Source organism: Chenopodium album, chromosome 25 (assembly GCF_948465745.1).
Source record: "Chenopodium album chromosome 25, dcCheAlbu1.1, whole genome shotgun sequence".
NCBI lineage: Eukaryota > Viridiplantae > Streptophyta > Magnoliopsida > Caryophyllales > Amaranthaceae > Chenopodium > Chenopodium album.
This window is the reverse complement of record NC_137858.1, coordinates 2,067,710-2,094,043: the sequence shown is the minus strand read 5'-3', so window position 1 is coordinate 2,094,043 and position 26,334 is coordinate 2,067,710. Positions and strand designations below refer to the sequence as shown.

At 35.0% G+C, this 26,334-nt stretch overlaps 2 protein-coding genes across 2 annotated transcripts; one reads left to right on the top strand and one right to left on the bottom strand.

Moving 5' to 3' along the window:
- Positions 1-1,658: 1,658 nt before the first annotated feature.
- LOC145613127 (ubiquitin-conjugating enzyme E2 4-like) lies at positions 1,659-5,200 on the top strand. The gene is made up of 6 exons (XM_081668192.1): positions 1,659-1,837; positions 2,006-2,085; positions 2,975-3,089; positions 3,189-3,241; positions 3,348-3,476; positions 4,834-5,200. The coding sequence occupies exons 1-6, from the start codon at positions 1,794-1,796 to the stop codon at positions 4,962-4,964; spliced, it is 552 nt and encodes a 183-aa protein (XP_081524318.1). The 5' UTR covers positions 1,659-1,793; the 3' UTR covers positions 4,965-5,200.
- A 641-nt stretch (positions 5,201-5,841) lies between these two features.
- Positions 5,842-19,662, bottom strand: LOC145613126 (chromatin remodeling ATPase BRAHMA-like). The gene is made up of 14 exons (XM_081668191.1): positions 18,850-19,662; positions 16,143-17,471; positions 14,178-15,497; positions 13,889-14,001; positions 13,512-13,599; positions 13,342-13,428; positions 12,733-12,825; positions 12,558-12,641; positions 12,267-12,470; positions 11,615-11,857; positions 9,991-11,538; positions 9,342-9,887; positions 8,580-8,828; positions 5,842-6,831 (listed from the first exon to the last, which is right to left on the bottom strand). The coding sequence occupies exons 1-14, from the start codon at positions 19,033-19,035 to the stop codon at positions 6,175-6,177; spliced, it is 6,747 nt and encodes a 2,248-aa protein (XP_081524317.1). The 5' UTR covers positions 19,036-19,662; the 3' UTR covers positions 5,842-6,174.
- Positions 19,663-26,334: the final 6,672 nt, after the last annotated feature.

Below are 26,334 nucleotides of genomic sequence, written 5' to 3'. Positions count from 1 at the left end.
CGTTTACAATATACGCCGATTTCAATAACTCAAGGTCATCACAAACATTTATGACAACATATAATGGTCATATATGATTCCAAACGACATTATATGATTCTAGGATGTATCCCCTAGAATTTTGAGCTTTTTCGGCGCCGGATTTCGAAACCTCCAAATTTGGTCCAAAATCGTATAGCCTTTTACTTTGGACAAATTTTGACTTTTTTTTACTTGTATTTTTGGTTTTTGCCGAGCTGTTTCCCATAGATCCCAATACACTCCGATAATCTATTTGGGTGGGTGGAATCATCCACTTTGCCTTAAAATTACTCTTAGATTGTCAATATGGTTGTTTTCATACAAGCCTCTTATATTGACTAAAAACTCCAATAGGGCCTTTATGTAACCGATTAATGACCGTATACGGTCCTAACAACCTTATATGACCCCAAGATGCATCTCATATTATTCTGTGAGTTTTCTAGACTAGTTCCTGAAACCTTCTAAATTGCTCTGATTTCGTGTATTATTAGCCTTTGAATTTGGCTTCGGTAGATATTTTTTTACACGATAAGATTATGGATCCAGGTAATTCCAGGGGTTCCCAAAGGGCCATGAGAGTCCTACTTAGTTTCCAGAACCATTTTATTCATGTCTTTTCTATCCTTAATCATGTCATACATGTAATCATTTATTTACAAAAATGTCACTAGATAGATTTTACTTGCCAAAGGGCCTTGAGAGTCCTACTTAGTGCCCAAAACCATCTCACTTGTTTATAAAAATGATATCAGATAAGCATTTTTTTGTTTCTCATGGAGATAAATTTGTATTTTCTCGAAAATTATAGTCAAGGATAAAGATAGTATATAGACAAGTTGGGTATATGCCAAGGTGATAAATTAAACGTTCAATATCTTAAGTGCGTGGGCATACATTATTGTCTTATTCATAACATTTGTGCCTCATATTTCTCGATGAATGAAAATTAGTTTGTATTCTTCCCCTTGAAAGAAAAAGGAAAACAAATGGAGATAATATTGAAATGGAAAGCAACATAACACCAAGCCTATAATTGCAACGGTGATATCATTATGTCCACATGATGCTAATATGACAAAGTTAAAATAATCTTATGCACCCTTAATTCACCAAAATAATGGCTAAGAATCACTTTAGCATTTAAGCTAGTTAACATCCACATACTTTATCACTAACGATATTCATTGACCTAATTTAATAACCCGTACAAAGAAAAATGTATCCAGTTGAAATAACATGATTATTAATTTTAGACGAACACGGTATAGCAAAAAGTGAGTAATTCCCATAAACAAGTGATAGTGAATATGTTTCCAATAACTCAATATCTAATTATAGTAATCATACAGATAAGATTCAGGATTAATACATAATACTGATTCTGTAGTTTAGTCAAGAAAGAAACTCTGACAATAGTGATAGGTGTCGAAAAATGAAAAGAGAGAATCTTCAAAATGCAAACCATCTATTTTTTTCAAGATTATTTTAACCAAATATTAATCTAATCTAAGTAATTAATTAAGTATAATATGAGTAACAATAATCAATAATACTATTTGCATTAAAAAAATAGGGCCCTCAATTTGGTAATAGTCCTACTTTTCTTCTTTCTTTGTTTGTTTCTTGTATCTTCTTTAACCATTGTTGTTTGTTTGCAGACCTCCCATTCTTTGCTTCTATCTAACACCTCTCTTTCTCTCTCTAAATTTCTCTCTCTAAAAACCCAGAAAACCCACAATTTGATTGCTGCAAAAAAAAAGGGAGCAACCATGTCTTCCCCAAGTAAACGAAGAGAGATGGACTTGATGAAACTGTGAATTTTTTAACTTTTTTTTTTTTCTTTCATTTTTTCCCTTATTTTTCTTTATTATTATTATTATTATTATTAGTTGTTTTCTTGATTGTTTTGTTCACTGTCTAAAGAATTAAGCTTTAATTTATTCTGTAAATGGTGATTAATTGATTGATTTTGTGAAATTAGGATGATGAGTGATTACAAAGTGGAGATGATTAATGATGGTATGCAAGAATTCTATGTGGAATTTCATGGGCCCACTGAAAGTAATCATCTGCACTTTTAATCTCTATTTTGTTTGGGTTACTATATTTTTTCTGTATTGGGTAATTATTTTTTTTTTTTTTGTTTTTGTTTTTGGTATGTGAATAAATTGCTTGCTTTTTTGTTTAATGATTTTTTTTTTTTTTTTTGGGTATTTACTTAATACTGATAATTTTTTATCACTTTGACCTTTTGTAGATCATTGGTATTTTGGGGAACTTCTTATAACAATTTAGCTATATTTAGAAATGGTTCCTTTTTCTGGGTGGTTTGGTTGTTTATATTCAGCTATGAATTTACAATTTTGTATATGATTTATTGCATAAGTATATATTCAATTTATAATGTTTCAATGATTTATGTAAAGGGTTAATCTTGATTGATACTATCTTGGAGAAAATTCCTTTACCATTAATCTTGAAATCCCCTGCATTCACACTAGGTCACTAGCTCTTAGTTTAGGCCTGGATTTGGAGTAGACATTTATTAGTTTGTTGTGTACTGTATATGGTTTTATGTATAGGTCATAGCCGTCATACCAAGCTCGGTTTTCTTAGTAAGTATGTGAACTAAAATTAATCATTCACTAATTAAACTTTTATATATAATGCAATTTTCTGTAATGGGTTTTGATTATTAAAGGTCTTAATTCTTATGGATGTGTGTTTACATTTTCAAATGCGACCATTTATTCATTAATTAAGTCTCGAGTTCTGGGGGTAACCTGTTTCAGTGGCTTGTGTTTTAGTATGGTATATAGATACATGCGATATAGCTGTATATTTTTGAGTTTTCCTCTTCCTCCATTAAGAAAATTAAAGTAGCATATATGTTGTCGGTATCTTGTAATCTGATTGGATTAGTTATGGTTTTGAAATTGAATTATGTTAGGTCCGTATCATGGAGGTGTGTGGAGGATTAGGGTTGAGCTTCCAGATGCTTACCCATACAAATCTCCATCTATAGGGTTTATAAACAAGATGTACCATCCCAATGTTGATGAGATGTAAGTTTGTGGTATATTGTTTATTGCTCTATTTTCGCATACTTAGATGTCCGGTGCTTAACTATTAGCTCACTGTTTTGTGGGTACTTGTATATTCAGGTCAGGGTCAGTCTGTCTTGATGTCATTAATCAGACTTGGAGTCCGATGTTTGGTAATGCAGAGATCTCTTTCAGTGAATTTTTTGATGGTTCAATGAGTTCATAATTTGTTGCTGGTTTAGGGAGTTTTTCTGACATGCTTATGTTCACGTCTCCCAGATTTGGTAAATGTTTTTGAGGTGTTCCTCCCACAGCTTCTGTTGTACCCAAATCCTTCAGACCCCCTTAATGGAGAGGCTGCTGCTCTGATGATGCGAGATCGAGCTGCATATGATCAAAGAGTTAAAGGTACCAACTGTCATGAATTTTATTTATTTCAATTTTGGTGGTTGACATGGGTTCCCTTTGCCGGTTTTCATTTCCTTCTCTAATTCTTTGAAAATTTATGTATGGTTCTAATTTCCATTCATGTTAAGCATACTATATTCAATTTCTGTCATGCCACATACATTCCAAAGGTTTAAGAAAACCATATCCATTTCTAGTTATAATTATTTCTTTCTTGATCATGATGACTTGTGCCTGTCTAGGATGGTTCAGAGTAAGGTTTTGCTGCTTCACAACATCTGGTAACCTATTAGATTCTAGCAAATTTTCAAGTCCGCGGGAGATCTGGCTCTAAGAGTGTAGGAGAAAAATGTCTACATTAAGGTCATTAACATTACCCAATACCTCTAATAAGTGAAAAGGCAGGGTAAATATAAAAATGGCAGGATGCACCAGCTTTACCTTTGCGATTGCAGAGGATTTAGGCAAAATTTAGAACCCCTGATCCGATATGCAATGAGTATTCTTAGACTTTAAAAACTAAAAGTGCATAATTACTATAGACATGTAAGGGTATGATTTCAAGCATTCAAGGAATAAAGGAGAAGCTGGTTGGTAATTTAGTATGCATACAGTGTAGGACATGTAGGATCTTGGATTTTCTGTCACGTTCCTTCTCGACTTTCATATATCTAAAGACTAGTGCAAAGCAACATTGTCACTTGCTTACAAGTAACAACAGACTTGCAGTGCCTTCTTATAGTAACTAAATCTATTAAGTGGCCTATAGTTTTTAGAAAGTTTGTTATAGAAATTTGGCTATATATATAGTCAATTTGGGTAAAAATTAATTATTAATTCTGTTTTTAGTTGAAGAATGTATGGGCTGCATGTGTGTAAAAGGTTTTCATAAAAGACCATCACAAGATCAGTATGGATTATACCTTTCATATCTTTGGAATGTTACTTGCTATTATAAAAAAGTTCTCTCCTTTCCATGTAACTGTTATCGCCTCTGATTTTTTTTTCCTCGTACCACTCGAATCATGAGATAAAATGTGCCATATTTCTTATCTCCTTGTTTTCAAGCTCGTGGCATGTTTAAACTCATGGTGACAATATTCTACAATCATTTTGGGAACTTGAAAAATCTATCAGAAAGATCTAATGACATTTGTAATAGTTTTGGGTGTTTGTACTTATTTTGTGATTGTTACGACTATCAAATCGAGTATAAATATTCAGAAAAGAGAAGAATGTCATTCAGAAAGTCAGTAGATGCCTAAATGGCTAAATAATCCCAATTCTGATTATATTATCAAGTCACTAGATCATGAATTCATGATGTATCTTGCGTGGTATGTATGTTATTATACAGAATACTGTGAGAAGTATGCAAAGCCAGAAGATGCAGGAGCTGCTCCTGAAGAAAAAAGTAGTGATGAGGAACTGAGCGAGGATGAATATGCTTCGAGTGATGAAGCGATGGTGGGTGAAGCAGATCCTTAGTTGCATGCACTCAGTTCATCTCATTGAATTTACTGTATCTGTACATTATCTATCATGTAGGTCTGGCTGAAGCAATCCCCAACACTAATGTAAAGACTTTAGTCTGTTGGGAATCATTTGTTGGGGGAAAGTGACTGTCCCCAAGTTCCTTTAATTTGTTCAATCTATCATTGTAAATAAATGTATGCTGTCTATTTAATATTCATGCACAATTGTTTAGATTTCTTATTGTTTGAGGTTCAATTTGCCGGTAGTGTACTTGCTTAAGGGTATCGCTCCATCCTTAGATTCCTATGGCCTAGGTATCAAATATCATAGTGCTCATTTGAGGGATTTTCTTAATCTCTTCGCTTCAAGTGGGTTTTTTTTACCTAAAATAAATAAATAAATTCTCCACTTTCATTTTTATCAAATTACAAACCAGTCATCTAATCATCTTCCATTGTTTTCAAAGGTTCATTTTCCGTCCATTTATTTTGATTAATTAAATACGGAGTAAACAAACAAGACCAAATTGGAAAAAAAAAAAAAAAAAAAAAAAGTCACTTGTGCTAAAATTATTTTGAAGTCTAAATTATCACACTGTAGTCCAACTAAAATACCATGGAGTGAATTTGTATATGTCTAAAATTATTACAAGTAGCATGTCGAACTCTAACATACATGTGAAAGTTATCTATTTATTTTTTAGAGAGCCACATGAGAGGATGATGAGAATCGATTACAGGATCTCCTGAAATCGGAAGGAAACTCTAACTAGGGTTGCTATCCCTCACTCTCAAAGTTGTTACAAATATGAGTATTAAACAATTTGGTAGACACAAAATAAGGTGTGATCAATTACTCTGTATTTCAAAAGGGATACAGCATTGCTGAATGATAACTAATGTGCGCCACAACGCAAACTAAATAACATTAACAGAGAGCCAAAGAGGAGACTATAGTGCTATGAGAACATAACATTCACAGGACAGAGCACCAGATATACAATGGCGGCAGTGATGCTCGAATTATATATGACAATGAAAAGGAAGTATATGCTTAGCAAAAGGACGAAAACTCTAAAAAAAATTAGAGGTAGCGGGGTAAAGCCTAAAAGCCTAACTGTACTTGTACAGATCTACTAGTTACCCTATACCTGCTTACACATTAAGGGCAAAGGAATTTTCTTTAAACATCATCATACTTCAAATGTAATATAATGTTTCAATCACATAATGCTCGGTCTCCTCTTTCCTGCATCTGTCCTCAATCTCTTTACAGGGTTGGCCCATCCAATTGTTCCACCACTACTACTGCTGCCATTAACCTGTTGGGCAGACTGATTGGACCACATCTGTTGCCCCCCTGCTCGACTATCCCTTGGGGTTGACACTGAACCAGGGCTCCTTATACTACTTCGTCCCATGCTTGGAGGAGAGACAGGCCCTGTGGACCCAGATCTTGTATTCACAGCCGCAGGCTTTTCCCTGTCCTTCCTCTTTTTCTTGCAAACAACCAAGTCTCCTGGATGAGTCAGCAGGGGAGAGTCATCTTGGTCTCTACTGCTATTGCTGCCGAGCCTTGATTCTTTTACAGGCAAATGGGATCTCATCATTCTCGAGTCTTCATTACCCATAATAGGGGGACCTCGCAATAACTGCCTTGGCGATGGGTTCACATCACCTCGTTCAACATCATTCATCAATCTATTCTTTCTGTTATTACCTTGTGATGCAGATGTGGATCTCAAAGCAACAGAAGCTGCAGTTGATGGTGGACCAGAAAAAGAGACATTATTTTTGGCCTCCTGGAAATCAACATCTGGGAAGGAACCCTTCAAAATGTCAAAAAATAGATCATGAACTTTCCTTGCTTCACATCTCACCTGCCCATACAAACAATAGGCAGTGTTAAAATCTGTGGAGTATTTTATTAAATTAGGACATAGGCAGCTAAATATCTTGTTCTAAATACTATCTACTAGAAACATGCACTGCTCAAAAGTTTTCCTTATTTTTGAGAGTGGCATGTGGGTTAAAAGCTTGACCCTTGCCAGCTCTTCTTTCTGATCTTGGTTGCTTTCAAGTCCATTGTTCGATTCTATAGCTGATGTAGCTATCTCCAATACTATATACCAGGAAACATGCAGAGCTCAATATTAGAAAATTAAACCCCACACATTTCTTTCAAACAGAATCCTAGACCATCTGTTATATTGACGATGACGACAGGCTCACTCTTCAATTCCCACTACAAAGTACATAATTTAATTCCATCCTATCAACTAGCTATCTAAAGAGTCGAACACAACTCTTCAATGAGGAAGATAAGTCTTTTGATATACTTTAGACAAAAACAACAATCTACATCTCACATAAACAAAAGATGTAGCCATTGCCCTGTATACAAAGATCAACTTGCTACACATGCTGAGAGCAACTAAGACTATAAGATCAGCGTGCAAAATGCCATCTTTCCCCCTTCCTCTTCAGAGAGGGAGTAATAGGAGGGTGAACTAAGTTTATGTTAAACAGACTAAAAAGTCTCTTGTAACGAAAATTTTTAAAATACAAACTGTTCTGTGAAGCTTCAGAGTTTTTTAGGAAATGCTGTTCTTCATACAAGGTAACAAGTTAATGCAACAAGCCCATAACAAAAATATTCTTATTGATTAAACAAAGGGACAACAGAGCAATTGTTGACCCTGGTGACAGAGTGCTCTACTGCTCTTGAAGCCCGTTCCCTGGTTAAGCTGATGTCATTTGTAATTCTTCATACATGCTAAATATTTGTCGATATAAGAAAATAAAAATCAACAGGTTTGATGAACTGGTATTGCACCAGAGTTTTTCACGCAATAAGAGATGGAATGATGGATAGATATTTAGATACATAGATGCATTCATATTACCTTACAACCATTAGCTCAGCCAAAGACAGTTCAGTAGGAGAGGATTACTTGCAAACAAGAATTGCCTTACAAACAAGGATAAATCAGACTTTTTACAGCTCTTTATAGTCCAATTTTTATCAACAGATAGTATTCTTAGAGAAAAATTTCCACAATGATAATTGTTAGTCAAGTACACAAACAACAATAGACAAAAATCCCTATGGGAGCATTAGAGAGCACAGCAATTGTATAGCTAATTCAGTTTTAGGTTTTGTAATTTATACAAACTAGCCTTCTGGCCCGTGCAATGCACGGCTTGTTCATAGAAAATTGAATTGAGAGATGAGTGAGAAAATACCAATAAATAATTGTGAGTGTAATATGTAAATAAAAACATAATTAAAGAAATAAAAATTTTGGGACTTTAATTTAAAATGAGACTTAATAGAAAGATGGAGAGACTAAAATCAAAGAGAGTAATTAAAAAGGTTGAATTAAAAAGGGGAGATGAAGATGAAGTGTTTAATGAAAGAGTTAAGAAAAATAGTATAATCAAAAATAAAAAATATAAAATGACATGTGGCACGTTGAGTTGAAGAAGAAGATAGGGAAGTGTAATAAAATGATGACACATGTTTTTTTTGGTTTGCTTTTTTAAATACTAAGTATAGATATACAGCTTATTTGTGTAGTAAAGATTAAGCTTCTGAAGTGCATGATAACAAACAAGGAAGACATACCTCATGTGAAAAACCATAGTACTGCACTGCACTTTTCAACATCAATTGCACATCATTAACAACTTCCATCACTCCAGTATACTGTAGTCTGTCAATTCGATGGTCTATTTTACGTAAATCCAATACTTTGTTTCCCGGTCCATTTGTATAGCCCGAACTTTCAGTTTTCTTCCACAAATCTATCAGAAGAGGTACAACATGGCCTTCCTTGTCTATCCTCCTCTGGACCCTGCCGATCACATTCTTGCACTACAGATGGACAAAAGATTGAATCATGCTTTTGCACAAACTTCAAGTAATCAATCTTAACCACCAAAAGGAAATTCCAGGCATCTAAATCAATATATTCTTCAGAAGAGGTAATGCAATTGTCAATTACATTATTTTGGTCCTCCCCATATTACAAGTACAGAGCAGATTATGGGCACGACATAGTGCAAGAATAAACAATTCTGAAAATATATGAAAAATCCAAGTATAAAGTAAACGATCTAGACAATACTTGTGCTTCAGATGACCGAGTGACATAAACCAAAAATGAAACTCAGAGAAAAAGATTCAGTTTAAAATTTTGACATGGATCAAAAAAAAAAAAAGAACCAGAATCTTAAAGGCCACTTGTACTTAAGAAAAATATCACATGAAGCCTTCACATGCCTGCTAAATTTAATAAGGACAAGCACTTTAAAGTAAGAGTGAAAACAACCGCATTCGAATTTATGTAAGCACGTTTATCTTTAAAGTGGGCCAATTAAAACATACCCTTCTCTGAATGATGTCGGACATCTTAGTACCAAAGCTTGAATTTCCAGATGTGTTCACATCTTTGTTACCATCAAAACTGTCCCTGGAATTCTCGAATGCTTCTTCAGTGGGATTAGACAAGCTATTCAACCTACCAGATTTAGTAGAGGCATGCAGCTTAGATGTACTTCCAGTTCTCCTTGAAGGTAAGCTTCTACGAGTTTTTGAAGACATGTCACATTGATCTTGCTTCAAAGCAGGAGAATCTCCAAATGTTTTGGACTCTGGATCAATCCTCAATTGACTTCCAAATTTTTGATCTGGTAAACATTGAGATTGTGATGGATCTCCACGTTGAAGAGACATTTTTTCACTGTACCTCTCTTCTGGTTTATCAATAGTATGCCTTGGCCGGAGTCTTATGCTACGCTTTCTTTTGATTTTGGGCTGCACCACCTGTTCATCTTCTCCTTCTTCACGCTCATGATTCCAGCTACCTGACTGCTGTATATCCAAATGTGAATCTCCAGAAACAACAATCTCCCCCTCCTCAAGCTCATCAAGCTGAACATTAATAAAAGATGAATTGGTATATATATTTATATTTTTTATTTAAAAAAAAAAAAGAGACAACACAAATGATTGCAGGAACAGGAGGAAAATATACCAGTTTTTTGGAGCCAGAACTAGGCCTGGCATCTATAGCTGATAGAGTTGCAAACTTCTGAGAAGATACAGAGGGCGAGACTGCCCGTGTCATCCTGCGACTGTCAGATGATGATCCAGGGGATCCAGGTTCATCTACCATATGACCAGCTCTGGGCATGGCACTTTCACTAGCTCGAGGATAATCAAACCCATCATTACCAGGAACGTCCTCCTCTGACTGGTCTTTATTGTCTGCAGCAGCAGTAGCAGCATCCTCCTCATCTTCATATTCTCCAACTTCACCATCCTCTTCAGGAGCAGAATATTCATTTCTGTCTACAGAACTAGCATCAGAGGAGTCTCCAATGTCATCATCCAACTCAGTGTACACAGGAACTTTCTTCCCCTTATATCGCCCCCTTCTTTTGTCAGTCTCACCTGGTTCCACTACCGCATTGCCGCTAAATATGTCCTTTGACGGCTTTTTGGACAAAGCTGAAATGGCTGAATTAACTTCCTTGGTACTGGCACGAAGCCAGTCAGGTACCTGATCATACTTCGTCATCTCCTCAATCCAATCAAGTTCTTCATCCATCTGATCAAAGAGCTCAACTTCTTCTTCACTCCTTGCAATCAGTCGATTTACCTCCTGCAGAGAGGGAACGTCATGAACAGTCTCTTGATACCTCTCTTCATCATGCAATAGCGTTTCTAATGTCATTCGTCTCTCCTCATGTGTTGTTCTTTGATCAAAACGTCCAGCATTGATTACTTCATCAGCCATGTCAATCTTATATTGTTGAATATTATTTCTTATTAGGCTCTCAATCGAACCCACATATCGATCCTTTCCCACAAGATCATCTTCTAAGTCAACCATCCCTCCAGTTCTGAACTCATCCTCCTTTATATGGCTAGGTATTTTATCAACAACTGCTTCCATGTAGATGACTTTGACTTCCCTTTTTTGTCCAATGCGATGAGCTCTGGCAACTGCCTGTTCCTCGTTTTTGGGGTTCGGGTCAGGATCATATATAATGACTGTATCAGCAGTTTGTAAATTTAAACCTCGTCCAGCAGCACGGATACTCAGCAAAAAGATAAAACACTCAGTCTGCGGATCATTGAAGTCCACAATTGCAGATTCCCGGTCTTCCAAGCTAGTAGTTCCATCAATTCGCCTATACAAGAGTCGCCTCCATTGTAAATATTCCTCCAAGATGTCAAGAAGCTTGGTCATGGTACTAAAGAGGAGCACCCGGTGTCCAGTTCTGTGAAGTTTAATAAGAATTCTGTCCAAGATCCATAATTTCCCACATGACTTCACAAGAAAATCTTTTGAAAAGTCATTAAAAAATGGGTAGCTAAGCAATGGATGATTACAAAGTTTCCGGAGCTCCATACACCTATTATTTAAAGTTCTGTAAGCTCTAGCCTGGTAATACGGACTTTTTTGAACCTTAAGCTTCTCATCCTCAGGATCCACACGAAGAGTCCCAGTAGTTTTAACCCAATCATATATAGAACTCTGGATAGCAGACATCTTACATTTTAAAACAAATGACACCTGCAACCAAGTTGGATGTCAGAAAGACAAGATAAGGAAATTAGATTTATAATCGAAAAGGTAGATAGATACATACCTTAGCAGGAAGGGAGCCTTCCACATCTTCAACACGGCGTCTAAGCATAAATGGCTCCAAAATCTGGTGAAGTCGATGGATAATGATAACCTTCTTTTCTGTCTCAAGCCAATCATCCTCAGCATTATGGGTAGGACCTTCTTTTTGGAATGGTTGAGAAAACCAGTCATGGAATGCTTTGCGATTGTCGAATACTTCAGGTAGAAGTAAATTTAATAAAGACCACAGTTCCTTCAAATCATTCTACAAGATAAAAAAAATCCATCATGAGAGAAAACACACAGATACAAAAAAACCAGTCATTAATATAAACTCAACTGTTTTATGTTCTGCAACAGGTGCTATCTATTATTTTAGATATACCCTAAAAATTCCAATCCAAGATAGTATTGAAACACACTTCAAATGAGCAGACACCCATATGCTAACTATAAAAGAAGCCAGACAACTAGATTGCAGGAGTCTGAAAAGGCACAAGCTTAATCATTGAAAATCAATCAATAAAAAGAACATAGAACATGTGAATATTAGCAAAGTATTATGCTGATCTTAGTATCACTAAGACACCAACAAGGACAATAAATAACACAACTTGAGCAGTTGAGCAGCATAAATGATAGAATACAAGATCCACTAATAATTTCTAACAAACCTGCAAAGGAGTCCCTGTCAAAAGAAGACGCCTCTGGCAACGATATCTGTCCAAGTCACGTGCTAGAACCGATTCTCGATCTTTCATTCGCTGTGCTTCATCTATCACGATATACTTCCAATCAATTTTAGAGAGCTTTGAACGATCATACATAATGAACTCATAGGTTGTGACAAGAACATTAAATTTCATGGCACAAACTTCCTGCGAAATAAAGAAAGAGGATTTTAAACCATTGAACATTAATCACATTGGTACATACATCAGAAAACCAAAGAAAATAACCCTTACTTGAGAAAATAATTTGGCTCTTTGGTCCTTCGCACCAACATAGTAAATGCAGGATACAGATGGCAGCCAGGTATGCAACTCACTCTGTTGAGAAAAATAAATGCAGTTAGCAAAGGCCAAGAAACATGTGGAGTACATGAATTACTTAGCTGACTAGGGGACTGTAGCCACAGACCTTCCAATTCACCAAAACAGCATTCGGAACTATGATTAGATGGGGTCCATAATTCCCTTTAAATTCCATCAAGTAAGCAATCAATGCCATCACCTGAAAAAAGGAATAAGCAATTTTTTTAAAGTTTCAACACTGTCAAGTATATCATGGTATGTGCTTGAACAAGCCTCCATTGCTTCTTTTCAGTTGAGAAAAGGGGTACTTTCAAAAGCTTTCATATGCAGTGTGGCAAAGGGCAGCAGTTTTAGGTGGCTAATGAGGGTATGGATTGTGGGGGAGAAGAGCAAAGATGGTGGTGGTGTTGTAAGAGGCTATTAAAGAGGGTGCTGGTGGCTTTGAGCTGCAACTGGTGGTGGAACAGATCAAATTGCTAGGAAGGAAGTTAGGGAGATTGAGATAGAAGTTGAGGGGAATAAATATGACAGCATTTGGGGCGACCCCATTCAACTGAAGTAGAGGAAGGAAATATATAAAAAGAAAGCACTACCACATGAAAGAATGGGAGTTCCCTTTCCCACTCCAATAAAAAAAATTGTTCAAAAAAATTGCAGCAGCCCATACATGGAACAATTTCTATAGGTGAAGGGAATGAGAAAGGGTGCAATTTACCTGTACAGTTTTTCCAAGACCCATTTCATCTGCCAAAATTCCATTCAACTTGTTGTTATACAAAGAAAGCATCCACTGTAGACCAACCTACCAATTGTGACCAAAGGGTTAGAAGACCATGATTATACACTCTAAAAATGAATTTCACTGATCAAAGGAGTGCAACTTACTAGCTGATAATCTCGCAGAGTCCCAGCTCTCAGCATCGAAGGCTGTCTCACAACCCTCTCATTTATAGCATGAGCAAGACTGTAATACCTGTTGGGAGTTTTATGTTAAATAATTTCTAGAAGGTTATCAAAGATGATTGCTTATGATAGATACACAATTCATAAACTACAGTCATCAATATAGAAAGTAAAAGATCCAAATAATTGGACTTTTATCAAACCAGCATAGAGCCATAAATTAGTTTAAAGGAAAGACCAGATAGCATGAAAAGTTTAACACAAACTGGCAGCAATATAGGCATCCAATGTAACTAATTTGACCATAAAAAAGTCTACATAATATATATAATTGTGGAAAAAGAGAACGATTAGCATACTTGTTCACTGATGAACTATCCTTAGGTGCATTCATTTCAGAAAACTGATTTCGGATCATGACTTCCTCACCAGCACAAGCGGCAGCAGCTCTTACTTCTTCTTCTGATAAGCCCTTTATCCCAAGACACCCCCAGGCAAAAAATGAAAAAAAAAATCAGTTATTAACATGATATAATGAAGGCATAAAAGATACCAAACAAACAAGTGAACAGGATAAAGGGAATTTCTAGGCCCATATTGGTTTTACAAACACCTGACTTGACCAGCTATAGAGCTCAGTCATCATACCTGAGATCGAGCAGCAGCCGCAGCAACAGCAGCAGCCTCTTGAACCTCTTGCTGACTTTTGGTGGCAGTTATTTTGCTCCCTAATTTGTGAAGATATTCTTCAGTCTGGGTCAAAAATGTCGAAAGAACATTATATCTCTCAGCAGCATCACCTGAAATGCTAGTCTGCTGCTCCAGAAGCATTTCCCGATACCTTTCCACATCATTATTCTTCAATGCCTCCATCCTTTTATTTCTATCGTCATCCTTTCTCTTTGAGAACTCTCTAAGCATCCTCTCATGATATTTTGCAACACCTCGGTTGCGAGCTGTGCGGGCGTCACGGATGGCCCAATGTGCCTCGAGAAGCTTCTTGCGCCATTGAAATATAGCTTTGAGCTGTTTTTCTCTCATAGCTTTCTGTGATGCCTGAACTTGCCTTGAGAGCTCCAACCGTTGTCGCTCGCAAATACGGACAAACTTCCTATATTCCCTATCATTCATTGCCATAATCTCCTGCTGCTCATGATCTACTTGGTCCCTTACACGTGCTTGAAGGTTCAAAAGTTTAAGCTTCTTTTCTTCAATCTGCAGTCGCACAACAAGATCTGGCCTGATCCTCTTCCTCTCTAAGTTGACTGCTAGTAACTCACCAATCTTCCTCAAGTTCTCAGCCCTTTTATTATTGATTACTTCCATACCTTCTCCAGAAAGAAGATCTTTGATATCGTACGCCAAAGACAAATTGTTATTACCCATAACTGCAGACCCAAGAGAATCTTGCTTTCTAGTAAAACAGGGAAAATCAAATAAGGGACCATGATACTTTCTACTTGAGTTGACATCTTTTGGCTGGGATATTGAAGCTGTTTGCAGGGGTTTCTTAGCCTGTGCACTTTCACCAGCAGATACTGGCGCAATAGCCTTACCCCTATCCATACCAACATCATTTCTTATAGGAGTTTTTTGCATATTGCGTTCAACATCTTGTTCAGCTTTAATAACAACAGGAGCAGCTTGCTGATCCTCCTTCTCAGGTGATAATACTGAAGAAGTCTCTCTAGTCACAGATGTTGCCCCTGCCATATTAGTTGAGAGTGTTGTCTTTTCATCAATTGTAGAAATCTCCTCTTTGAGGGAATTTTTTGCAAGAGCAGGTGGGGGAGCTTGGGGAGCCTTCTCACCAGAGTCCGCATGCTTTGGACTTTCATCAGCATTTCTAACAGTAGACTTATCCTGATTAATAGAACCACCAGGGACAACAGACTGCAGTGATTGTGATTCAAGAGGAGGGGGAGCAATAGCTCGAAGCAATTCTTGGGGAAGAGTGCTTTCCCCTTTCTGAACAGAAACCAAGATGAGCAAGAAATGAGTTTCAGAAATGGACACAAAATGGACATGTCACATCTTTAATTGTATCCTAACACGTTTAAGAGAGCACAACACAATCGTCGACATGCAAAACAAGTATAACACATTGATTTTCAGTCCTTCAAGGAAATTTCAAGGTTTTAAAAGTTCAATGATGACATCACTAATTTTATTCATATACGATTAGATAGATATTGGATTTTTCAGTCTGCAATTCTACTCCCAACATATACATTCCCTACAGTACACCACTCAAAATTCCACAAAAAATTATAGGACAAAATCTAAGGTCTATCAAAAAAATTTAGCAGTTATTTTTGTAGTGGACAAATGTTATGGGTCATTTGTAATTCTAAAAGCGACTGAAAACTTAAGATTCAACAAAGGTGTCATGTACTAAGTAACCAGGGATTTAATCCTACACACTTCAACATATTGCAATGATTGCCTTCAGAATGTAAGCAAACAAGGAAAGTGCACAAAGTCTGGGAGTGAGAAATGGAGGTGATAGCAAAGCAACAAAATTCAAGCTTGAAACGGGTCCACCAGAATGTACAAGGAATACTGAAAATCAAGAAAATAGTAAAAAAGGAAGTAAATGAAAAGATTTAAAACCTTCAGGCGTCTAAAGGCAAGTATTTGCGCCTTAAGAACATGAAGTTGCTGTTTAGTAAATCCAGATTGCTGCTGAGAGGTCTGGGATGGCGGCTGAGCTGGGAGGGGAAGATTATTTCCTGATCCTCCATCATTAGGTGCACTTGCTGGTCGAGGTGATGGCTGGTTCGCCTGTCTGGGATACTGCATTTGCAATGCTTCCTGACCATTTCCTGCACTTTTAACATTGATAGAATGTTCTGAACCTTGGTTCAAGTTCATAGAAGGGCGTGATGCCTGGACAGAAGCCATCCCATTTCCCACCATTGCTGATTGCATTGAAGGTGCCTGGTTATCTCTATTGTGTGCAGAGAACTGTGCAGGCAAATTGTTAGTACTGCTACCTATACCAGCATTTGAAGCTGAACCAAATGGACCAGCTGGAACTGTTTGCCTAGCTCTAGAAGCACCTGACTGCCCAGAAACCTCACTTGAAGAGTTTGCACGGGGTGAACTTTCACTAGTAGCAGGCGGAGAAGTAACCTGCTGCCTTTGCATAGGGACAGGAGAAGGCTGTGAATTACTTTCATTTGTCTTTTGCTGAGAAATCATCCTAGACTGCATTAATGGCATCAGCTGCGCCACCAAATTGGCATTTGCAGGTTGTGACAAATCGATATTGCGTTCCCGTGCCCATGCCTGTAACTGAGCCGCAACAGCCATTTGATTATTTCCCATGTTTTGAATCCCTGCTTGAGCCTGTGGGTTTTGCACAGGCCTCATCATATTAGCAGAAGCAGGATGCCCCATAGTAGTCTGCATCATAGGGGGCTTTGGCTCATTTCTCTGATCAGAACCCCCCTGCTGACCTTGTTCTATCTGCTTCTCGACACGACCAAAAGGCTCAGATGACTTCTTTGATGCAGCTGCCTGGGCTTGGTTAGTTGCCTGCATTGAAGCAAGCTCCTGCATTCTCATATTTGCCACACGCATATCCTGATCTTTTGAAGATGAAGGGCTTCCCATTCCCATGTTGGCTTGCCCTTGAGGTTGCATGCCCATAACAGATTTTTGCTTTGCAGCCTGCATAGCATATTGCATATATGCTTGATGGACTGGATTTAAACCTTGTTGCTCATGAGCAGGATTCTTATTTTGACCTTCTTCACGTAAATGAGGAGGATGTTGCTGAGCCATATCAAGGTATTTTCTTTGCTGCTGTGAAAATTGCAATGAGCTTGGAGATCCCATGAAATTAGCCCCACCCATAACACCCTGCAAACCAGCAGCTTGGAAAGCTAGGATGGCTTCATTTCCTTCAGGTTTTCGTAGCAGTTGTTGTTGTAGTGACTACAAAGGTAAGTATGCAATGTTAGAGCTCGGAATATCCTACCAGATTCAAAGAACATAATACAGTGTTGTGCAAATCAAAGAAAAACCAGACAGCTCATACCAAATACAAAACCAGCTCAATTTTAAGACTACACAATTACATCAAAAGCCAATATACCTAACACATCAAAGTCTTTATACAAGATTGTGACTAAGCAAGCACCAGAGTTATAAGGAACAGGCATCAAACCAAAAACACAAATACACAGATATGGGCAAGTTAATGTTCTTTTATTTGAACATGAGCAGTGGCAAGCAGAAAAGATAAGGGTTCTACCCAAATATAGATGAAACCAAACAATTGAACCTTTAGGTGACCCTAAAACTTGGTAGAAGAAAGAAAAACTGAATTCAAGATATACATTTCAGTGCAGCAACCCAAGAACTACAAAAGACAATCTCCCTCTCCTAAGTCATACAGATTCTAAATCAAAACTTGAGAAATAAATAAAAAATTAAAATTTAGACAGACACACAAATCATAATACACATAACAATAACCATGAAAGCTTGAGCAAACAATTAGCAACACTCGCCGATTAAATTTTGCTCATCATACAGTAACAAAACAAATAAATTTCCAGCTACATATAGGAAAAAAAAAATAGAATAAACACCTAAGAGAATCTGCAGTCAGATAGAGACAACTTCAAACTACCAGTACCAGTACTTAAGTAGCTCGAACTTCAAAGTAATAACTCTCACCCAACTGCCACTTCTAATTCTTAGTAAAGTAATAATTGACTAAAGAAGAGTGGCCAGGCAAGGAAAAGTATAAAGCAACACAGGAAAGCACCTGGCCAACCTTTGTTTATTTCACTTAAAACCTCGTACTGCATTAAAATTGACATATTCAGAGGTCAATCCACAAACTACAAAATTAATAATTATAATATCCACTTCTACACCACATGTTGTAAAACGTCAGCCCACAGCAAACAACCAGCTTAACATTCAAAATACACCAAATCAACATCAGTAATCACGAAATTGAGTTAAATCCAATTAAAACAAGTGAAATTCTTCAAAGTCAAGCAAGAAACATCTCTTTAAAAAACCAAATTTCTACTATTAACACCATAATATACAAAAATTGAGCAAAACCCATTTGAAATTTGACTAACATTACTCATACTATCAAACCCAGAAACCAAAAATCAGCTCAAAATCCAAAATTGAAAATACCCCATTTATGGCAATTCTAATATTAGGTCGAAATTTGGCAAATCAACCCCATTAATCTCACAAATTGAGTGAAAAAATCAAAACTGCACCAATCTTTAAACAACCCAAAATCCAGAATTACAACATAACAAGCTAAGCATTAAACCCTAACCTGTCTTTGCTGATGCTGTTGTTGTTGCTGCTGAATTGAATCAAAATGCTGTTGTTGTTGCTGCTGCTGCTGCTGTTGCTGTTGTTGCTGTTGCGAAGCCGCCGATGACGACGACGATGGCGATGCGGCGGCAGACGCCGGACTCCGTCCATGCCCGCCGGCGCCGGACCCACCGCCAGATTGCATAAAATTAAACCCCTAAAACAACCCCCAAAAAAAACAAGAAAAATCAAAACTTGGGAAAATTCCCAGAAATCCTAATCAACAAAATGACAAAACCCTCATTTCAAATTTTGCCCCCACTTGTGAAAATTCAAGTGTCAATTTCTGTAATAAAAATACCCAATACCCCACTTTTTTTCACTCACTTTTTTTCCCCTTTTTTCAGTATATAAATTTCAACAATAAAAGGGAAATTGGAAGGTGTGATGATAATAATCAATGAGGTAAGAAATCAAAAAAAGAAAAGTATATTTTGGCGGCAAATTTGTGGGTCCAAGTTCACAGATCGGAAGAAAGAAGAAGATGTGGGTTTTGGCTCAACAGTCCGAACTCGTCGGAATCTGCTGATTTGTGCTTTTTTAATTTTTCTTTTTAATATTTTTTTTTCTTTTTCTTGATGCCTCTTTCTCTCTCTTCTTTGGATGAATTTTACTTTTTTTTCACGCGATTTTCTGGGTTTTTATCAGTCAAACCCTAACCCTTTGTTTGATTTTGCCTTTTTTTTAATTTTATTCTCTCTCTTTTTCTCTAACTATGGTTAAGGGGATAAATAAAAGAAAAAGAAAAAGGGAAAAAAGATGGTTAGAGTTTTGTCTCCAAGTAAAGCTATTTGTGTTCGATAAACTTTGGACCTTTCAAGATTTTTTATATGATACTCCGTATAGATGTAGCGCAGATGTAGTAATTGTACGGGATGATACCGATAGTAACAGTTAAATAGCCGGTAATATCTTTTTCTGCCGCTAAACAACTGTTGATTAGCACGAAAGTTCAAATATCCATAACGGCCTTCCTACCGGCCACGTGGAGAGCTGCTTGAGGCCACGTAGGCACCTGCTGCCTACGAGGTCGGTTTGCCACCTATCGTTATAGGTGGCACCAGATTGGTTGTTTCCCTATATATACCCAAGCAAATGTTCACCTAAAGGTACAATCTTTTTTCTCTCTCTCTCTCTACATATCTAAACACTTTCTCTCTCTTCACTCTTTCTTCTTATCAGATCGCTAACTTTAGCATCGCAGAGGTTATTCCCGGATAACCCCCGGGTTAGCTTATCTGTGTTGACTGTGCAGGTGCGTAATTGGACGGTAAACTTTTACCAACCCACGAAGATTATCTGTACCGGAACTCACCTGGGGCAAATCGGAGATTTTTTAATCTCAGCTCTATTTTTAATTGACCAAAGAACTATCGGTCCTTTGCTCACTTGGAGGGAAAATCGGAGATTTTTTAATCTCAGCTCTATTTTTAATTGACCAAAGAACTATCGGTCCTTTGCTCACTTGGGGGGCAAATCGGAGATTTTCAGCCTCAATTTATGCTTTCCTTAACTAACTCCCTCTCAAGATAACAAGTGAGAACGCCGGATTCACCAACGGTAATATATGGTGTACAAAGTAATATTTTATCTTTTTCAGGTAACTTAGGGCCTGTTCATATTTACTGAACTGAACTAAACTGAACTGAAATGAATATTTTATGAGAGGGAAATTAGGAGCGGAGCTGAACTGAAATTAAGTAAATGTGAAGAGACCCTTAGTAATTAATTTTTGTTAAATCAAATAGCAATAGGCTTGAAAACTTTTTATCTAACCAAAAATTAATAATTAAATATGTGTATTAAAAATTTGTAAAACATATAATTAAGCGAATTTAATGTACAATATTTAAAATTACTTTAAAATGATCAAAAATTACCTAATGAATAAAAATTACCCAATATATATAAGTTATCTTGATATAATAAAAGTTATTTATGCTTCCAAAAAAAGTTTAAAAGTTAGACTAAATTCAATAAAAGTTACCTCGATATAGAGTTATATATATATTTTTTGAATAGTCGATATAGAGTAATATTATTGCACATCGAATATATACAAAATTTTTTGCTATATGTAATGTCTTTTTCGTTGTAAATTAGAGTAAGAATTTTATGTGAGTTTAGTCACATAGCTCACACCAAAAGTTCTAGACCTTGTCTAAATAAATTTCATATGAAGAGAACTATATATATTTTTTTTTTAAAAAAAAAGGATGACGAGAACAAATTCTTATTCACCTGTTGTTGTTTTTTTTGATGTGTTTTAGAGGGAAAAAAATAAAAAATTAACCTCTATTACATTAAATAAAACATTAATAACATCGATTCTTGTGTGATTTTATCATCAATGTTGATTTTAAAATTACTACATTTGATATGATTAAAAAAAAACAAATTTTTGCTACAAACAAACCAAAAACAAAAAAAAAAAAAAAGAGAAATTAAAACAAAATATATATTTTTAAAAAAAAAACAAAAAAAAAAAAAAAAAAAAATTTAAAAAAAGAAAAACAAATTATACACAAAAACAAAAAAAACAATTGCTACACTTAAAACAATTGCTATGTTATGAAATATATATTTGTGGATGCCCATTATACCCTTGTATCATTCCAGAACTTTCTAGATTTTAGGGTTTATTATTCTCCAAGCAAACCCTATCAATTATATTGTATCTATATATATCTATACCTCCATTATATGAAATACAAGTAGAAAATACAGATTAATTCTCTCTCAATCTTCTCTCCTATTCCCTTTATTTTATAACACGTTATCAGCACCAAGCTCTAAGCCAATTATATAATGCTTTGGATGTTAAAACTTATATCTTCCCATCCATTCAATAATTGTATCACAATAATTATAGTCTGGGATGATCAAATTTAAGCTTCATCACGCAGAGTTGGTGGAAGATGTGGAGTCCATGAATGGTGAGAATCTTCATTCTTAAATACATTTGATCCTACTGTCAAACCAGGTAATCCAATTATACAATTTCGGTGGTTTTAATTGGTTCAAAATACTCTTCAGTTAGGAACCATTCCGAATTGGTTTTGTCTGCTCTTCATTAATACCTAGCATAGATAATTTTGTGATTGAAATTTGAGTTTTACCATAATTTTGAGAATATTTTGTGATGGTTTATTGCATCTTTGTATATGCCAAATTCTATATTACAAGTATATGCGTATTGGTAATATCTTACTTTATTTTGGTATCATATGATATTACATTAATCACATTATGATCTATAAGTTTCAAAGAATTAAATATCAAAGGAATTTATGGTCAGTGTTATAAGTCTTATTGCTTGATTATTAAACTCTTAATTAGATACATAGTTGAATTTATAATGTCACTTTTCCGAAACAATATTTTTAATTATTTTTATATTTTAATACGAGTATGTCAAAATAGTTTGCGGATTCTATGAGATATATTTTAGAATCAAGATCTATATATATAATTCTATAGATACAAATAATGCATTGATTGTGTTCATTCCTTCCAATCAGTATTCTTCTACAACTTTATTGAAATCCCAAACTAGTTATCAAGAACTAATTTAATACTTGTATAATGTTTACTGAATACGCATTATGGATACTTGATATTGGAAGTCATTGCTTTGCAAAAGGTGTGTGATTAATCACATGTATTTACAATTATGTACTCCGTAATTGTTTTCAATCAAATTTGTATTCTGAAAGCTGGCATTGCAAGTCTTAAATGAAATTATAAGAATTAAACAATAATGATTTTTTTTCTTAGACTCGGTTTATAATATAGGATAGTTAAGAATTTTTTTTTGATAACGGTTGACTTAATTTGCTAGCTTATCAGCTTAGTAGTATTTATCTTTTGTAAGTTAGCTGATTAGCTCCGTTTATTTAGCTAATGGTTTGCTAATTTGATGTGTACATTCAACGGCCATACTGCCTATTTAAAGCTCATGCTAGGCACTTCAATAATTATTCAAAATCAAGAACTTTGTTGCTGACGATCGACCATGATTTTAGCTAGTTGACCATGAATCTTTGTTGAACATTGATTCAAGACATATATAATTTTTATCCTATTAATGTGTCTATTCATCCTGTTAGAGGCCTAGTTAACATTGATCATGGAGTATCATAAAGTTGATATTTCTCCCTAGAAATAATATCTATGGTCACAAAACTATTATGAAGTTTGAACCTTTATTTATTGAATACTTGTGATTATTTATATGGGGTAGGAAATCTGTTTTAGTGATTTATACATAATATATGTTATTTATCAAGATGTTAGTTATGATTTTCTTATTCACATGTCATATACATATTGTGATGCATAGGGCTCGGGTTCTTTTAACTATGAAGAGTTAATTTCTCTAAAGTGTTTTACATAATGCATAGCATTTATAAAACTATGATTGATGTGTACACTGAATTATGCACTACATAAGTTTATATATGACCTTGATATATTGAATTCTGTGAAATATCTAAGTATGTTTTTCTTCATTTCACTGACATGGCATGTATGTTAGCAACCTTATAAGTTGATATTATGATGAAATCTACTGACGTGATTTATATATTAAAAAAAAAAAAAAAAATTTATTGATGTGTGATTAAGATAGATCATATATGATATTATATGCCTACATTAAGTTGGATTATAGGAATAATGAATTGATTGAACATAATATACTCATACAGATGGACCTGAAGTTCCTTAAATTTATGAAAGCTCAAATTCCTCAAAATAATATGAAGATACATATATGACTTAGAAACTTCTATTAGTTTCTAGAATATGTTGCTTATATAATCTACAATTCACAATACTAATGTGTTTTTATAAACAAGAAGTAATGAGAATGATTATACAAAAGCTTAGAAAAGTTGACATAATGTCTTTTAATTTGGTGGTTATTCTAGATACCACACTTTGGGTGAGTATTAATAATTCATAGATAACTAGATTCTTATACCCGAAAATGAATGAGAAATAATTGTATGATTGAGATGATATATGCATGTTTTTGTGATGGATATAACTCATGCAAAAGTTATACGATCTACGTATTAAACATTATTGCACAATATATATTCGAGCATGAGATGGATGACATTGTGGAAACCTTGCTTGAAAAATGTATTTATTATGCCCATAGTTTTAAGAATTTTCAATATAAAGATTAATAAAATTGGGCAAGAGTTACGAGTAAGAGTTTATAAGAATAATTTTATTATGTTTGATACATGCATTGCTAAAAGAATTTATGGCTTGAGAAGAGAGTGGATTTAAAGATTGTTGGACTAGTTTTATACCCCCATATGCAAGGATTAGGGGGAGATAGTGTTTCTTCCATTGTTTTTATGTAATCCTTGCACATGAATAATTAAATATGTTAATGGTCAGTTTGGTACATACACTAGCCTAAATATCAATAATTTATTAGAGGTGACCACATGATAATCAAATATTTAGAAAGGGACCATCCTGAAGATGGATATGAATAAATGTCATTACTTATATACTAGCTAAAAATGTACATATTAAGTTGATGTCCTAGAAGGACAAGAACAGTTGCTAGTGAAACTAGCACACCTGAAGTATGGTAATCCAAAGGGTTACAACAATAAGAATCCTTGGAAGAGGAAAAGAGCAATAATTGACAATGACAAATTTGAGAAAGTGACACATTTTGATGCATCTCCTGAAGAGATCATTTCTAGTACATTAAAGTACTCTAGAAGAATATAAAATGTTGTCCAACAAGATTAGCATGTATCAAGATTACAATCAATGCTATAGTAGAGTATGAGTATTAGTTAATTGTCTTGCCAATTGTAGAAAGAAACACATTGGTGTACTAAAATCACATCATATTCTTGGCCATGTATAAAGTATCTCTAATAAGGTGATCACCAATATTATAAAACTGACCATAAATTAAATACTAAAGGAAAAGTGATTGGATGTGATAATTAATAATTAGGCCATTCGGGATTTAATAAATCCCCGTTATGAAAACCTGAAGTTTCATTTGATATGAAAGAAATAAAATGTGCTGACGCTCTCTCATGTTAAATATATGAAATAAATTGAATGGCAAGACATAACATTGAGATTGAGCTATATTTAGATTATGATTTTTAATATTTTGTGTTAAAAGTAAAGTTCAAGAGATAATATATTGGTTTTTCTGAATGAATGGTGACCAGAAGTTCACTAGAATAATTTATATGTTGACAAATATTAGGTGACCAGAAGCTCACCACGTACAAGTTATATGTGAAAATTTTAAGTAACTAGTATTACTATTAATGTTTTTAGTGATCCCGAACATCACCTCTTAATGAAATTACAAGAAAGTTTATATTTGTATAACAATCTCTTGATTGGGGCTATTGTATGTCAGCACATAAGGAATAGAATAAGAAATTAGCAACTGCACAATTTATTACCCCTATTAATATTGATCTCTAGAGGAGAACAAATTGAATTATTCTCTAGAAGAGATAGAACTTTGTTGAATATATATGATTATCCTACGAGATGAAATTTGATTCTAAGTTGGTGAAGAATTGCCCCAACATTTGAGATATTTTACCAACTTAGGGGGAAGAATTGAAGTAAGTTGGCAAAATTATAATACTATAAATAGTTGATCCCTCTAATGATACTTTGTAAAGTTACATGCCAACTTTTGTATCAACATATGTTGCACATCTATGATTTGATTTGTATACCGTTATGACCCATCTAGAGAAATAGAGGGACATGTTTTGATTATGGTGATAATGATATTATGTGCATACATCAAGATAGATCTTGCCAATGTACTTTAAACCACTGCACCTGAAGTGTAGTTTGTAAGATCGGTTCCAATATAAATATGCAATATATGGCAAGATAGTGCAGTTGATACTTTTAAAGTATAATAATAGTATACTAATACCATAGTGTGAGAAATACCCTTAATATGTGGTATAGATATCTGAATTACTATAATAGATGGCCTATTATGTTAGAAAAGTTATGATGGTACCAATGAGAAATGCATTCAGATATCATAGTAAAATAGCATGCGAAATGTACGTTATAGGAATTTTATGATACCGGTACACAATGGAACCGATGAATAATATGCATATGCATGATAGAATGGACTAGTGAATAAGGGATCTGAAATATATGTCCATTTTGTTGTCGACATAATGATAATGATCAAAAGTTTAATATGGACCAGAAGTCCAATGAAATATGGATTTTTAATCCACACTGTACAGTGTCTTACATCATTTTGAGTCTTATGTTCATGTGCATGTGTGAGTCATAAGTTAATGGATTATTCCTTGCATATATAGGAAGTTTTTAGATGCATTACTCATTGTATATTTGTTAATATGTTATCATATTTTCTATATCTCATATTGCATGCATT

Bases quoted from the DNA above. Each gene is read 5' to 3' on its own strand.
- LOC145613126 (XM_081668191.1), bottom strand. From the start codon at position 19,035: ATGCAATCTGGCGGTGGGTCCGGCGCCGGCGGGCATGGACGGAGTCCG. The intron at 13,600-13,888 runs GTATGCTAATCG...AACTCCCAACAG, and splicing joins GATAGTTCATCAGTGAACAA to GTATTACAGTCTTGCTCATG. The intron at 11,858-12,266 runs GTTTGTTAGAAA...TTTATCTTGTAG, and splicing joins TGACAGGGACTCCTTTGCAG to AATGATTTGAAGGAACTGTG.
- LOC145613127 (XM_081668192.1), top strand. From the start codon at position 1,794: ATGTCTTCCCCAAGTAAACGAAGAGAGATGGACTTGATGAAACT. The intron at 3,090-3,188 runs GTAAGTTTGTGG...TTGTATATTCAG, and splicing joins CATCCCAATGTTGATGAGAT to GTCAGGGTCAGTCTGTCTTG. The intron at 3,242-3,347 runs GTAATGCAGAGA...CACGTCTCCCAG, and splicing joins GACTTGGAGTCCGATGTTTG to ATTTGGTAAATGTTTTTGAG.